Source organism: Rhinoraja longicauda, chromosome 11, assembly GCF_053455715.1.
Source record: "Rhinoraja longicauda isolate Sanriku21f chromosome 11, sRhiLon1.1, whole genome shotgun sequence".
Classification (NCBI taxonomy): domain Eukaryota; kingdom Metazoa; phylum Chordata; class Chondrichthyes; order Rajiformes; family Arhynchobatidae; genus Rhinoraja; species Rhinoraja longicauda.
The window spans coordinates 51,872,011-51,887,908 of record NC_135963.1 but is presented as its reverse complement, the minus strand read 5'-3'; the positions used below and the strand labels follow the sequence as shown (position 1 = coordinate 51,887,908).

Below are 15,898 nucleotides of genomic sequence, written 5' to 3'. Positions count from 1 at the left end.
TAGAAACATGAATTAATTCAACGCCGATGCTTGCACCCTCTTCAGCTTCATTCTTGTGCTTTTTATTTGAACTCATTCTTAGAGCAAGTGAGTCTCTTATTTTTTCTTTCTGAATTAGTTGCCTTTATAGAAGTTAAATTCAGCAGCCATTCTGAAATGTCTGCCCCAAGTACAGGTGCTCCCCGACTTACGATGCTTCGACTTGCGATAGTTCGACTTTGCGATGATGCAAACGGCAGTGAAGCTTAGCGAGCCGCAGCGCGTTTCCAGCCATGTGATCACGTGTATTAAATGCATTTCGACTTGCAATATTTTCAGTTTCCGATGGGTTTCTCGGAACTTAACCCTATCGTAAGCTGAGGAGCACCTGTACTTTGATGAAATGATCCGATAAGTTTGACCACTTTGAAGATGCAGGAGCACTGATTCACAGAAGAATATAAAGACTGAGGACATGTGTGCAAGCACTTGGTTTGCATGAAAGATTGATACAAATCAAGTGAGAATGTTTAAAATGATGCAGCAGTTCAATCTGGTAAACACAGGTAAACAATTTTCACTGTTGGTCTTGGTGTAGTGGAATTGGCAGGCAAGATGGTGGAATGTTCCTGCTTCAGATCTTGGAAGGCAGGGAGACTTCCCATATTTGTTGGAAGTGTGTTTAGCTGCAGCTCCATAGAGACAATGTTAGGGAACTGGAGCCGCAGATGGATGGCTGCAGGCTCTTCGGAGGTGTGACAGTGTCATACATAGGAGTTAGGGTGAGGTGGTCACACATAAGGTACAGGAAGAGAGTAGATGGGTGACCACCAAGAAAAGGGAAGAGGCAGAGAATGCCCAAAACCCCTCTGACCATTTCCCTCCAAAACATGGTAGACCCGGTTTAATACTGGGGGGGGGGGGTTGAACCTGACAGGGGAAAGCAGCAGCAGTCAGGTCTGTGGTATCAGGCCAGCCTCTGAGGCAATCCCAACATTTAAAAGCAATTAGACAGGTACATAGATATGACAGGTTTGGAGGAATATGGACAATGCTGGCAGGTGGGTCTAATGTAGCTGGGACATGTTGGCCGATGTGGGCAAGTTGGGCCGAAGGGCCTGTTTCTACACTGTATCACTCTATGACTCTATACTGCATCGAGAAGGGTAACGTCAGGTAGAACCAGGGTGATAGGAGACTCATTAGTTAGTGAGACGGACAGTTTATGTTCGGCACAGACATTGTTAGCCAAAGGGCCTGTTCTTGTGCTGTATGTTTAAATTTAGTTTAGTTTAGAGATGCAGCATGGAAACCGACCCTTTGGCCCACCAAGTTTACTCTGACCATTAACCACCTGTTCACACTAGTGTTGTGTTTTCCCACTTTATCATCTACACATCAAGGGTAATTATACAGGAGCCCATTAACCTACAAGCTCACATGTCTTTGTTGTGAGGGTGGAAACTGGGGCATCTGGTGGAAACCCACGTGGTCTCAGGAATAACATGCAAACTCCACAGACAGCACTCAAAGTCAGGATTGAACCAGGATCTCTGGCGCTGTGAGGCAGCAACTTTACCAGCTGTGCCACAGTGTCACCAATGTTCTACTATGAGGGAAATCAAAAGACACAATTTAAAAAAGTTATGAAAGACAATTTTAAAAGCGAGAACTAGATCACCTGAAATAGAAAAAAGACGTGGAGGTATTTCCATCTTCCATCATTGCTCTTAACGTTTTTAAAGCAAAACATTTGTTCGGAAGCGGTGGGGGTGAGAGGTGGGGGAAGCGAGATGATGATTTTGAAATGTTAAGTGCACAAATTATCAACAGATGATAATTATCAATCCTCTTTTGCAAGCCTTGATGTGTGGTATCAGGCAATAGACAATAGACAATAGGTGCAGGAGGATGCCATTCGGCCCTTCAAGCCAGCACCGCCATTCAATGTGATTATGGCTGATCATTCTCAATCAGTACCCCGTTCCTGCCTTCTCCCCATACCCCCTGACTCCGCTATCCTTAAGAGCTCTATCTAGCTCTCCCTTGAATGCATTCAGAGAATTGGCCTCCACTGCCTTCTGAGGCAGAGAATTCCACAGATTCACAACTCTCTGACTGAAAAAGTTTTTCCTCATCTCCGTTCTAGACCATGAACCAGTCAAACCCTAGTTACATTTCCTGTCAATACAATGCCAGTGAAGCCTACTGAGAAGATAGTTTTGCTGAGCTGTCGCAAAACATGTATTTCACTGTACCTGCTACATGTGTCAGTAAAGAAACCATTGCGGTTAAAATGGAACCCTCTGACCAGTCCTGGGTCTACTGTCAGCCCAATTCACAAGGGAGTATTACTGTGTAATGCCCCAAGAATGTTTGTTAGAAAAGGTTAGAAGTTACTTACTTTCCCTTCTGCTGCCTTGCTGCTTTTGGCAAGCTCCTTTACCAATTTGGGTATTTTACTATGTGAAAGAAAAGTACACAGTAGCTTATTTTTTAATTCACCTGCACAAGTCAGATTTGCAGATGCCACAAACTAAGATTTCAAAAATTCCAAGCAAATTTCATAGCAATCAGCTGGTATAAAGTAACTATTTAAAAAGAGACACACGAGAGACAACAGATGCTGGAATCTTGAGCAAAAAAAGATGCTGGAGGAACTCAGAAGGTCAGGCAGCATCTGTGGAGGAAATGGACAGACGACTTTTCGAGTTGGGATTCTTCTTCAGACTGTTGGAGTAACCTGGCACGTAAACTTTGCTCCTTTCCCCTCCGTAAGCTTAAGTCCCAACCCTGAGTCCTGTATCTCTTATTCTCTTTTCCCTCCCCTTGTCCCCTGCCACCCGTATCTCTCCCGACAGCTTTACATTTAATTTCTCTTCTTTTCTTATTTGACACTGTTTTGTCCCCTTTTCACCTCCAGCATTTGTCGCTGTCATCCCTCCCCAACTCACCTCTATCCACCTATCACTTGCCCAGCTTCACCTGTCATATCCAGCTTCCTCACCCTCTAGGAAAAAAACTGCAGATGCTGGTTAAAATCGAAGGTAGACACAAAATGCTGGAGTAAATCAGCGGGTCAGGTAGCATCTCTGGAGAGAAGGAATGGGTGACGTTTCGGGTCGAGACCCTTCTTCAGACTGATGAAGGGTCGCGACCCGAAACGCCACCCATTGTTTCCCTCCCAAGATGCTGCCTGACCCGCTAAGTTACTCCAGCATTTTGTGTCTATCTTTCTCCCCCTCTACTCTATCATTCAGAAGAAGGGTTCCAACCAAAAACAATCATCTGACCAGTCCTTGCACAGATGCTTTGTGTGGGGATGATTATTATTGACACACTATATCTCCCAATCCCGAGTCAAAAGATCTTCAACAGTTTAACCTGATATTTTCTAAAAATCAAGCATATTTGAAATGATGATTTTAGAGATAGAGTTACAGCATGGAAACGGGCCCTTCGACCAACCGAGGACCCACTGACCATCTCTTCAGTCTGAAGAAGGGTCTCGACCCGAAACGTCACCAATTCCTTCTCTCCTGAGACGCTGCCTGACCTGCTGAGTTACTCCAGCATTTTGTGAATAAATCTCTTCACACTAGTTCTGTTATTCCACATTTGCATTCACTCCCCACAAACAAGGGGGCGGGAATTTACACAGGCCAATTAATCTATGCACCTGCACGTCTTTGGGATGTGGGAGGAACTGGAGCACCCGTAGGAAGCTCAGGCAGTCACAGAGAGAATGTGCAAACTCCACACAGGCAGCACCCAAGGTCAGGATCGAACCAGAGTGCCTGGCACTGTGAGGCAGCAGTTCCATCAGCAACCGCTGTGCCACCTGACCTTTCAACACCTATCTTATTCTAGTGATTTATTTGCTTGTAACCTGAAGAATATATGTTTAATCACCATGACACGTCTTTCAGGATTATGACACAACTTGGCTTGAGGTTTAAAACTCCTTGGATTAAGTCACCTTGCACTTCAGCTTGGCAATTATAAGACAATCTATATCATGGTAAAATCGTGACAAGGGCCATTCATTACATTGACAATCTAAAAAGAACTTTGTCCTTTGTAGCCGATAATTAATCAACCATTCAAGATAAAAGCTCACAATTCGAATAACCTTGAATCTATGCACACTATAAACTGACATCTCCGTTGTTTACTCTATAGTTTTGAAAACAGTATCAGAAAGAGATTTGGTTTTCTGTTCGTCATATTTAAAGATACAGCGCGGAAACAGGCCCTTCGGCCCACCGGGTCCGCGCCGCCCAGCGATCCCCGCAAATTAACACTATCCTACACACACTAGGGACAATTTTTACATTTACCAAGCCAATTAACCTACAAACCTGCACGTCTTTGGAGTGTGGGAGGAAACCGAAGATCTCGGAGAAAACCCACGCGGTCACGGGGAGAACGTACAAACTCCATATGGTGGAGAGATGCACAGTGACTTGTTTTTAAAAGTGCTTGGGGAAAGAGCTTCTTTAAGTTTTCTTCCTCCTGAGGTCCTTTGGCCGGAAGCAAATGATTAGTATTGCAGGGTTTGGATGGGTGGCAGTCAAACGACAGAGAAGTAAATCAAGCATATTCCTTACCTCCAGATTTAGGGACAGTTTGTTCCCAGCTATTATCAAGAAACTGAACCATCCTACCGTAACTAGAGAGTGGTCCTGAGCTACTATGTACCTCATTGGTGACCCTTGGACTATCTTTGATCGGACTTAACTGACTTTACCTTGCACTAAACGTTATTCCCTTATCAAAAATCTATACACTGGAAATGGCTCGATTGTAATCATGTATTGTCTCTCTGCTGACAGCTTTTCACCGTACCTTAGTACATGTGACAATAAACTAAACTAAAATAAAGCTTCCTTCAATAGACAATAGGTGCAGGAGTAGGCCATTCAGCCCTTCGAGCCAGCACCGCTATTCACTGTGATCATGGCTGATCGTCCACAATCAGTACCCCGTTCCTGCCCTCTCCCCATACCCCTTGACTCCACTATCTTTAAGAGCTATCTATCTCTCTTGAAACATCCAGTGAATTGGCCTCCACTGCCTTCTGAAGCAGAGAATTCCAGATTCACAATTCTTTGGGTGAATAAGTTTTTCCTCATCTCCGTTCTAAATGGCCTACCCCTTATTCTTAAACTGTGGCCCCTGGTTCTGCACTCCCCAACATCGGGAACATGTTTCTTGCCTCTAGCGTGTCCAATCCCTTAATAATCTTTTATATTTCAATAAGATCCCCTCTCATCCTTCTAAATTCCAGTGTATACAAGCCCAGTCACTCCAGTCTTTCAACATATGACAGTCCCGCCATTCCGGGAATTAACCTCGTGAACCTGCGCTGCATCCCTTCAATGGCAAGAATGTCCTTCCTCAAATTTGGAGACCAAAACTGCACACAATACTCCAGGTGTGGTCTCACCAGGGCCCTGTACAACTGCAGAAGGACCTCTGCTCCTATACTCAACTCCTCTTGTTATGAAGGCCAACATGCCATTAGCTTTCTTCACTGCCTGCTGTACCTGCATGCTTACTTTCAGTGACTGATGTACAAGGACACCCAGATCTCGTTGTACTTCTGCTTTTCCTAACTTGTCACCATTCAGATAATATTTTGCCTTCCTGTTCTTGCCACCAAAGTGGATAACCTCACATTTATCCACATTAAACTACATCTGTCATGCATCTGCCCACTCACCCAACCTGTACAAGTCACCCTGCATCCTCATAGCATCCTCTTCACAGTTCACACTGCCACCCAGCTTTGAGTCATCTGCAAATTTGCTAATGTTACTTTTAATCCCTTCATCTAAATCATGAATGTATATTGTAAATAGCGGCGGTTCCAGCACCGACCCTTGTGGTACCCCACTTGTCACTGCCTGCCATTCTGAAAGGGACCTGTCAACCCCTACTCTTTGTTTCCTGCCTGCCAACCAATTTTCTATCCATGTCAGTACCCTACCCCCAATACCATGTGTTCTAATTTTGCCCATTAATCTCCTATGTGGGACCTTGTCGAAGGCTTTCTGAAAGTCAAGGTACACTACATCCACTGGCTCTCCCTGTCCATTTTCCTAGTTACATCCTCCAAAAATTCCAGAAGATGAGACAATCATGATTTCCCCTTCGTCAATTCATGCTGACTCGGAACGATCCTGTTACTGCTATCTAAATGTGCCGCTATTTAATCTTTTATAATTGACTCCAGCATCTTCCCCACCACCGATGTCAGGCTAACTGGTCTATAATTCCCTGTTTTTTCTCTCCCTCCTTTCTTAAAAAGTGGGATAACATTAGCCACCCTCCAATCCACAGGAACTGATCCTGAATCTATAGAACATTAAAAAATGATCACCATTGCATCCACAATTTCGAGAGCCGCCTCCTTAAGTACCCTGGGATGCACACCATCAGGCCCTGGGGATTTATCAGCCTTCAGTCTCATCAGTCTGCCCAACACCTTTTCCTGCCTAATGTGAATTTCCTTCAGTTCCTCCGTCACCCTAGGTCCTCTGGCCACTAGTACATCTAGGAGATTACTTCTGTCTTCTTTAGTGAGGACAGATCCAAAGTACCTGTTCAACTTGACTGCCATTTCCTTGTTCCCCATAATAAATTGACCTGTTTCTGTCTTCCTCCTGAATTGCATGCTGCTTTCTATCTCAGCACTTACAATCCACTCTGATGCACAAAGGGCTCCAATGCAATGTTTTGAACCTGTCAGGGAAGTTATTTACCAGAGCATGCATATCTAAATAGTGGCCATACCCTCTTTGTATTCGAGAAAATGTTTAACCTGATGACAACAAGTCTTTCCACGCAAAAAACTAAGGCCTTCTTCGTCATTGGTGTACCAGCCTTTTACCGGATGTTTTTAAAATTCACTACATCTTCCGTTGTTTGGCTCACATTAAATTAGGTGATATACAAATGCAAAATAACACAGATGCTGGAAATTGTTTATCCTTTCAACCTCTATGGCGTTGCAGGAATGAAAACAAATGAGATTATGATTCAATAAATTTGGCTCGCATCTTCCATTATTGTACTTGAAAGTTGATTTATTTCATTATACTAATATATAAAAGCAGAAACAATGTATACTCAATCTCTGTTGAAAGCAGTTTTGTTAAAACCTGTTGGTCGATTTTTCAGGTTTTTGTCCAAAGCCAAATTCTATGTGAAATTTTACCACATGGACTTCCTCCACAGATTGTAACAGCATTATGACAAATGTCTTGGTTACATGGCAGCGTCAGGTTTTTCATCTGATTGCCACAAAATCAGCTTCAAAAATATGTTGAAACATATCTTACACCCTGCATGATCTTTGATCATATTTAATATTTCAGACACATAATTGTAGAGAGAATATACATACTCGCCAACATCTGCAATGTGTAAATGCCGCAGGTTTACCCAGAGTGTGTCGTCCTCATCCAAAAGAGCCTCTTTGGGTGTGGAATCGTTTTTTATTTGATACCTGTTAAAATTAAAACAAAAAGATGTCATGCTTTCCTTGGAATAAAAACCATTTCAGATAGTCACACCCTATCAATGAATCAAAATATACACTGATGAGCCAAAACATTATGTCATCACGGGCACTCTGACCGGTGTGTGGCTATGCAGCCCCATACGCAGCAGGGTGCGATGCACTGTGTATTGTGACACATTCCTCCCATGACCACCATTAAAATCTCTTGTACCACAGTAGACCTTCTGACGGTTCAGACCAGATGGGATAGCCTTCGTTGCCCTCGCGCAACGATGAGCCTTGGGCACCCAACACCCTGTCGCCGGTTTGTGGTTTGTCCCTCCTCGGACCACTGTCGGTAGGTTTTATCACTGCTGACCAGGAGCACCCCACAAGCCTTGCCGTTTTGTGAGATGCTCTGACCCAGTCGTCTGGCCATAACAATTTGGCCCTTGTCAAAGTCGTGACTCCTGCCTATTTCTCCTGCATCCAACACATCAACTTTAAGGACTTGCTTCACTTGCTTCCTAATATATCCTACCCCTTGACAGATGCCATTGTAACAAGATAATCAATGTTATTGACTTCACCTGTCAGTGGTCATAATGTTTTGGCTCATCGGTATATATCCAGAGAACATCAGTTTAAGGTGAAGGGGAAAAGATTTAATAGGAATCCGAGGGGTAACTTTTTCACACAAAGGGTGGTGGGTGTATGGAACAAGCTGCCAGAGGAGGAAGTTGAGGCTGGAACTATCCCAACGTTTAAGCACTATTACCCCTGTACAGTTGGACAGGTACATGGATCGGACAGGTTTAGAGGGATATGGACCAAACGCAGGCAGGTGGGACTAGTGTACCTGGGCCATGTTGGCAAGTTGGGCCGAATGGCCTGTTTCCACACTGTATCACTCTATGACAGTGCATAGCTACATACAAGATGTCAGATGCGAGGAATTGGACTCCATTATGATAGTCAAGTAACTCTTGCACCCCCTCTCTCTCATCCCTCCCCCATCCCAGTCATTGTAGTAGTTTCACTGGCGTCCTAGAGAGTTTCATGTTCTGTATAATTCGTTTTCACCTAGCCCTCAGCTAACAATGGACTGCTTCCTTGATCATCGTTACTTTTTTTGCATATCTTTCATTTCTTTGTTCTATATCTCTTTTTGCCATCTATGCCTCTCGATTCCCTCTTCCCTGACTCTTGGTCTGAAGAAGGGTCTCAACCCAAAACGTCACCCATTCCTTCTCTCCAGAGCTTCTGCCTGCCCTGCTGAGTTAATCCAGCATTTTGTGTCTATCTACAGTGTAATCCAGCATCTGCAGTTCCTTCCTACGCATGATATTCCATGTATCGCCCAACTGGCAGTCTTTATCACCAAGGTATAAGAATAGTCCTTGTGATTAAATCTATTTCAATTTAATTACCAGTGCTCAGAATGTGAAATTCCAAAGTAAGATTAAATCTGACCAATCCAATAATAGCAACTATGCACATTAGCACTTCCCACTTCGATAAGAAATATTCACCCTCTGTGCCAACAAGTAAATACAATGTGTGTCATGGTTGGGTAGCAAAACAAACATTGTGGCAAAGGGCCTGAGGAAAAGACAAATCTCATTTATTTTTAGCATTACAACTTGTAAAATAAAGGAAGACACAAAATGCTGGAGTAACTCAGCGGGTCAGGCAGCATCTCTGAAGAGAAGGAATGGGTGACGTTTCGGGTCTTGACCCAAAACGTCACCCATTCCTTCTCTCCAGAGATGCTGCCTGACCCGCTGAGTTACCCCACCATTTTGTGTCTACCTTCGATTTTAACCAGCACCTGCAGTTTTTTTTCCTATACCTGTAAAATAGAGGTGTTGGTTAACAAGACACCCCCCACACGCAAGTTTTTTTTCATTTAACCCATTAAATAATATTACCCTGTACCACATTTCCTAATGTCTAAGACAGTCAAGAAAAAATGCTGCTTATTTTTGACCAGGAATAGAGCATAGAACAGTACAGTACAGTACAGGAACAAGCTCTTCGGCCACGATGTATGTGCCGAACATGATGCCAAGCCAAACTCTTATCTGCATGAACATAATCCATATCCCTCCATTCCCTGCATATCCATGTGCCCATCCAAAAGTCTCCTAATGTCCACTATCGTATCTGCCTCAACCACCAACCCAGGCAGCGCGTACCAGGCACCCACCACCCTCTGTGTAAAAACAAACCTGGCCAAACATGGGAACATTTATTCAATTTAGTTTAATTCGGTAATTTTGAGGATATCTCCAGTTGATAATTAAAATTAGATGATTAGAGGGAGACTTCAAATTTAGGCTTAGTGTTCATGAGTTTGAGTGTAAACCTAGAAGCAACTTTATTTCAACAGCTATCACCAGAGGAAGCTCTATCTATCTCCAATGTTTTGTGTTTTGACCCTTAAAATGTTTGTAAGAAATCAGCATTGCAACAAAAGGATTGTCCAAGTCTTACCTGTAAATATTATTTTCAATGGCAAGCAGGTCATAGGCCATGGCCTGAAAGGTTAGCTCATGCAAGATCGTTGATATTGGATCAAAGCCACGATCGATGATCAGAAGCTGTGACCGTGTTTTACCCTGAAACATTACATGTCACAAATGGTTATTCACAACAGCAGCTTTTAATATAATAATGCTTTTGCAATACAACACCCCAAAGCACTTCGGAAACATATAATCAGCAGTGAATCATTACTGCAGGGAATTAAAAACAAGGAATTATAAAATAAAGTTAGAGAGACACAAAAAGCTGGAGGAACTCAGCGGGTCAGACAGCATCTCTGGAGAAAAGGAATAGGTGATGTTTCAGGTCAAGAATCCTTCTTTTCTCCAGAGATGCTGTCTGACCCGCTGAATTTACTCCAGCTTTTTGTCTATCTTCGGTTTAAACCTGCATCTGCAGTTCCTTCCTACACATAAATAAAGGTATTGCTTACAAGGAACCCACACACAGGCACAATAGGTAAAGAGGTGCAATTCTGAACAAGGTGAGCAGACTTTGGGATTGTGGGCGGCCACGGTGGTGCAGCGGCAGCATTACTGCCTTACAGCGCTTGCAGCACCGGAGCCCCCGGTTCAATCCCGACTATGGGTGCTGTCTGTACGGAGTTTGTATGTTCTCTCGATGACCACGTGGGTTTTCTCCGAGATCTTCGGTTTCCTCCCACACTCCAAAGATGTACAGGTTTGTAGGTTAATTGTCTTGGTGTAAGTGTAAATTGTCCCCAGTGTGTGTAGGGTAGTGTTAATGTGCGGGGATTGTCGATCGGTGCGGACTCGGAGGGCTGAAAGGCCTGTTTCCTTGTTGTATCTAAACTAAACTAAACCTCATCCACTCCGCAGAAGATGGAAAACAAATTAATGTGTAAAACGAAAATGGATATTACTGGGAAATAATGAAATGATTGAGTATAGAAAAAGGCCAGGGACTGCAGTAGGGGTGAGAGAGTATCCACCACCTACTGCCACATGGCAGATGTACCAAGAAACAATGGGCCTTCCCAAGCACATTCATATCAAAATCAGCAACTGAACTGCCAGTGAATTGCGATTTATTAAAAAGATAATTTTTGTCTCATTTTATTTATACACATCCTACCTTTATATTGCACTCCTCAGCTAATTTGTAATGTTCTGCCAGCTTTTCTTCTGTCAGATGTGCAAGATATTCTGCATTATTTTCAGTGAAACTGGATACAATAATAAAAATATCAGCATTAAGAGAATTAAAATGCGGATCCATTTCACATTTCAATTTTGTCAAAAATTAGTCATGAATTAAAAGCCATTACAAAAGTCCATATAGTGCCCTCCGTAATGTTTGGGACAAAGACCCATCATTTATTTATTTGCCTCTGTGCTCCACAATTTGAGATTTGTAATACAAAAAATCACATGTAGTTAAAGTGCGCATTGTCAGATTTTCATAAAGGCCATTTTTATACATTTTCTTTTCACCATGTAGAAATTACATTAGTGTTTATACATAGTCCCCTCATTTCAGGGCACCATAATGTTTGGGACACATGGCTTCACAGGTGTTTGTAATTGCTCAGGTGTGTTTAAAGTTGCTCTAATGCAGGTATAAGAGAGCTCCCAGCACCTAGTCTTTCCTCCAGTCTTTCCATCACCTTTGGAAACTTTTATTGCTGTTTATCAACATGAGGACCAAATTTATGCCAATGAAAGTCAAATAAGCCATTATGAGACTGAGAAACAGGAATAAAACTGATGGAGACATCAGCCAAACCTTAGGCTTACCAAAATCATCTGTTTGGAACATCATTAAGAAGAAAGAGAGCACTGGTGAGCTTACTAATCGCATAGGGACTGGCAGGCCAAGGAAGACCTCCACAGCTGATGACAGAAGAATTCTCTCTATAAAGAAAATTCCCCAAATATCTGTCCAACAGTTAAGAAACACTCTTCAGGAGTCAGGTGTTGATTTGTCAATGACCATTGTCCGCAGAAGACTTCATGAACAGAAATACAGAGGCTACACTGCAAGATGCAAACCACTGGTTAGCCGCAAGAATAGGATGGCCAGGTTTCAATTTGCCAAGAAGTACTTAAAAGAGCAACCACAGTTCTGGAAAGAGGTCTTATGGACAGATGAGACGAAGATTAACTTAAATCAGAGTGATGGCAAGAGTAAAGTATGGAGAGAAGAAGGAACTGCCCAAACTCCTAAGCATACCACCTCATCTGTGAAACACGGTGGTGGGGGTGTTGTGGCCTGGGCATGTATGGCTGCTGAAGGTACTGGCTCACTTATCTTCATTGATGATACAACTGCTGATGGTAGTAGCATAATTAATTCTGAAGTGCATAGACACATCCTATCTGCTCAAGTTCAAACAAATGCCTCAAAACTCATTGGCCAGCGGTTCATTCTACAGCAAGACAATGATCTCAAACATACTGCTAAAGCAACAAAGGAGTTTTTCAAAGCTAAAAAATGGTCAATTCTTGAGTGGCCAAGTCAATCACCCGATCTGAACCCAATTGAGCATGCCTTTTATGTGCTGAAGAGAAAACTGAAAGGGACTAGCCCCCAAAACAAGCATAAACTAAAGATGGCTGCAATACAGGCCTGGCAGAGCATCACCAGAGAAGACACCCGGCAACTGGCGATGTCCATGAATCGCAGACTTCAAGCAGTCATTGCATGCAAAGGATATGCAACAAAATACTAAACATGACTACTGTACTTTCATTTACATGACATTGCTGTGTCCCAAACATTATGGTGCCCTGAAATGGGGGGACTATGTATAAACACTGCTGTAGTTTCTACCTGGTGAAACCAAAATGTATAAAAATGGCCTTTATTAAAATCTGACAATGTGCACTTTAACCACATGTGATTTTTTTCTTTTACAAATCTCAAATTGTGGAGTACAGAGGCAACTAAATAAATGATGGGCCTTTGTCCCAAACATTATGGAGGGCGCTGTATCTCGTCAGAATCAATAATTAATTGATCAGTTCTTATTCAGGAAAAAATGGCTGTCCTGGTGGCCTGCAACATCAAAACAATACAAGGGACAAATTGCTGGAGTAACTCTGCGGGTCACGCAGCATCGCTAGAGAGCAAGGATGGATAAGTTGACTTTAGTAGAGGGGAAGAAAGCTGGAAGAGAGGTGGGGGCAGCACAAAGTCTGGCAAGTGATAGGTAGATACAGGTGAGGGTGGGGGGGCTGATTAGCATTCGGTTCGACAAAGGCCAGAGATGATAAAACACAAAGTGTGAGATAACGATAGATAAGGTGTGAAGTGTGAAGCAGAACGATGAATATAGGTAATGTCATCATCATGGGCGGCCACTCGAAGCGAGTATGACTGTCCTCTCCATAGGGTCGTCTACTTGTGGGTCTGCAGATGTTCGTAGAGGCGGATCTGCGATCCACACACGTTGGTGCAACGTGGGCAGGGGAGACTGGCGGTGGTTGGTAGTGGTTGAGCCCCCTTCTCTCTCTCCTTGCGGTGCTGTCACTTCGTCTCTGCGGCGCGGTGTAGATCCGTTTCGTGACGTGCGGCTCCTTCCTTCACGGATTTGCTCCAGGAGCGCCTGTCCAGTGCAATGTGCTCCCAGTTGCTCGATGTGATGTGGAATTTCTTCAGACTGTTCTTAATGTGTAAGATTATTAAGGGGTTGGACACGTTAGAGGCAGGAAACATGTTCCCAATGTTGGGGGAGTCCAGAACCAGGGGCCACAGTTTAAGAATAAGGGGTAGGCCATTTAGAACGGAGATGAGGAAAAACTTTTTCAGTCAGAGAGTTGCGAATCTGTGGAATTCTCTGCCTCAGAAGGCAGTGGAGGCCAATTCTCTGAATGCATTCAAGAGAGAGCTAGATAGAGCTCTTAAGGATAGCGGAGTCAGGGGGTATGGGGAGAAGGCAGGAACGGGGTACTGATTGAGAATGATCAGCCATGATCACATTGAATGGTGGTGCTGGCTCAAAGGGCCGAATGGCCTACTCCTGCACCTATTGTCTATTGTCTATTAATGTTGTCCTTACGTAATGTAAATGTAAGGGGACAGGGTGGAAGAGGAAAGCGAGAAATGGGTGCGTATCCAGGTGGGGCATGGGGAAGAGAGGGGGAGAAAATGGACACCTATTTCTCCCTTTCCCCTTCCCACCATCCTCTCCCACCTATATTCCTTCCTCTGGATTCACATTTCACTCCTTTTCTATCCTTGACTCATTGTATCACACTTTTTGAGTTTTCCTCTCTGGCTTTTGCTCAACTAAACATAGCACAAAAAGTAAGGAAATTTGTGTTTGGTAGATTATTTCTTTGTTGTAACAATGCTTCTTGGCAATAAATCTTACACCGTTGGAAAGCCTGTTTATTTCCCTTTTAAACGGTGCCACATTTGTAAGGAACATGCATTTGTGGGATGAGCAGCAGAGCTGAGTATATGGGTTGCGCCCATGAAAAATTTGCCAAATCTTCTCTGCCAATGCCAAACAGCTTATTCTGCTGTTGCTATTGACTCTTGTTTTGAGCTTCTGGTATCCCCAGGTGCTGACAATCAGGTGCCTGATTGGCACCTGATTGGCAGCATCTGTGAGCATGGGCCCTGCTACAGTGGTCAGTAGGTGTCTGCTCCAAGAATCGGCATGCCACGTTTGACTGATCTGGATAGGGCCCATGCGATAGGGCAACTTCAAGCTGGTGTTCCGCAAAACCAAGTTGCGGCATTATTTGGAGTGAGCCCTAGTACCGTCTCCAAAGTGAAGGCCAAGTTCCATATAACGGGGGATGTCAGAGACAGGATGCGAAGTTGGCGTCCCAAGAAGACGACACCCGAAGAAGACCGTTTCCTCACCCTGTCAGCACTTAGGAACCGTAGGCTGTCTTCTACAGATTTGCAGTCAAGGTTTGCAGGACGATATGGCCGACGGCTCTCTGCCCAGACAATTCGGAACAGACTGCACGCAGCCGATCTCCGGTCTCATAGGGCTGCCAGGAGGCCTGCCATGACTGCCCTTCACCATCAGGCCCGTTTGCGCTGGTGTCGGCAACACGTGCACTGGAACCTGAACATGTGGAGAAACGTTATGTTCAGCAATGAGTCCAGATTCTGCCTACGGCAGTTGGATCATAGGGTCAAAGTGTGGAGAAGACGCGGAGAACGCTATGCTGATTGCTGCACCGATAGAGTAACATCTTTTGGTGGAGGCAGTGTGATGGTGTGGGGCGGCATCTCCCTCACTGGAAAAACGAGGCTTGTCATCATTGGAGGCAATCTCAATGCAGAGAGATATCGAGATGAGATTCTGCAACCAGTGGCAATCCCATATCTCCACAGTCTGGGACCGAACTCTATCCCCCAAGATGACAATGCTCGCCCCCACAGAGCAGGGTTTCTCAGAGACTACCTCCAGAATTTGGGAGTGGAGAGGATGGAATGGCCTGCCGGCAGTCCTGACCTCAACCCCATTGAACACTTGTGGGATCAGCTTGGGTGTGCTGTTCGTGCCAGAGTGACCAACACAACCACGTTGGCTGACTTGTGACAAATGCTGGTTGAAGAATGGGATGCCATCCCACAACAGTGTGTGACCAGGCTGGTGACCAGCATGAGGGGGATGTGCCAGGCTGTTGTGGCTGTGTATGGTTCTTCCACACGCTACTGAGGCTCCTGTTTATTAAATGAATAAATTGTTAAATTGCCAATATGTCTTGTTTCTTCAGACTTCAATCATCCAATCCACCAAACAACACCGAACAAGAGTCAATGGCAGAATAAGCTGTTTGGCATTGGCAGAGAAGATTTGGCAGATTTTTCATGAGCGCAACCCACATACTCAGCTCTGCTGCTCATCCCACAAATGCATGTTCCTTACAAATGTGG

At 44.1% G+C, this 15,898-nt stretch overlaps 1 protein-coding gene across 1 annotated transcript in view; it reads right to left on the bottom strand.

Moving 5' to 3' along the window:
- Window positions 1-15,898, bottom strand: part of stxbp3 (syntaxin binding protein 3) — a 62,675-nt gene that overhangs the window by 19,529 nt on the left and 27,248 nt on the right. The window contains exons 8-11 of the mRNA XM_078408039.1: window positions 11,129-11,219; window positions 9,983-10,107; window positions 7,391-7,492; window positions 2,384-2,441 (exon numbers count right to left, since the gene is read on the bottom strand). Of these exons, the coding sequence (XP_078264165.1) occupies window positions 2,384-2,441; window positions 7,391-7,492; window positions 9,983-10,107; window positions 11,129-11,219 (376 nt within the window). The remainder of the gene's footprint in view (window positions 1-2,383; window positions 2,442-7,390; window positions 7,493-9,982; window positions 10,108-11,128; window positions 11,220-15,898) is intronic.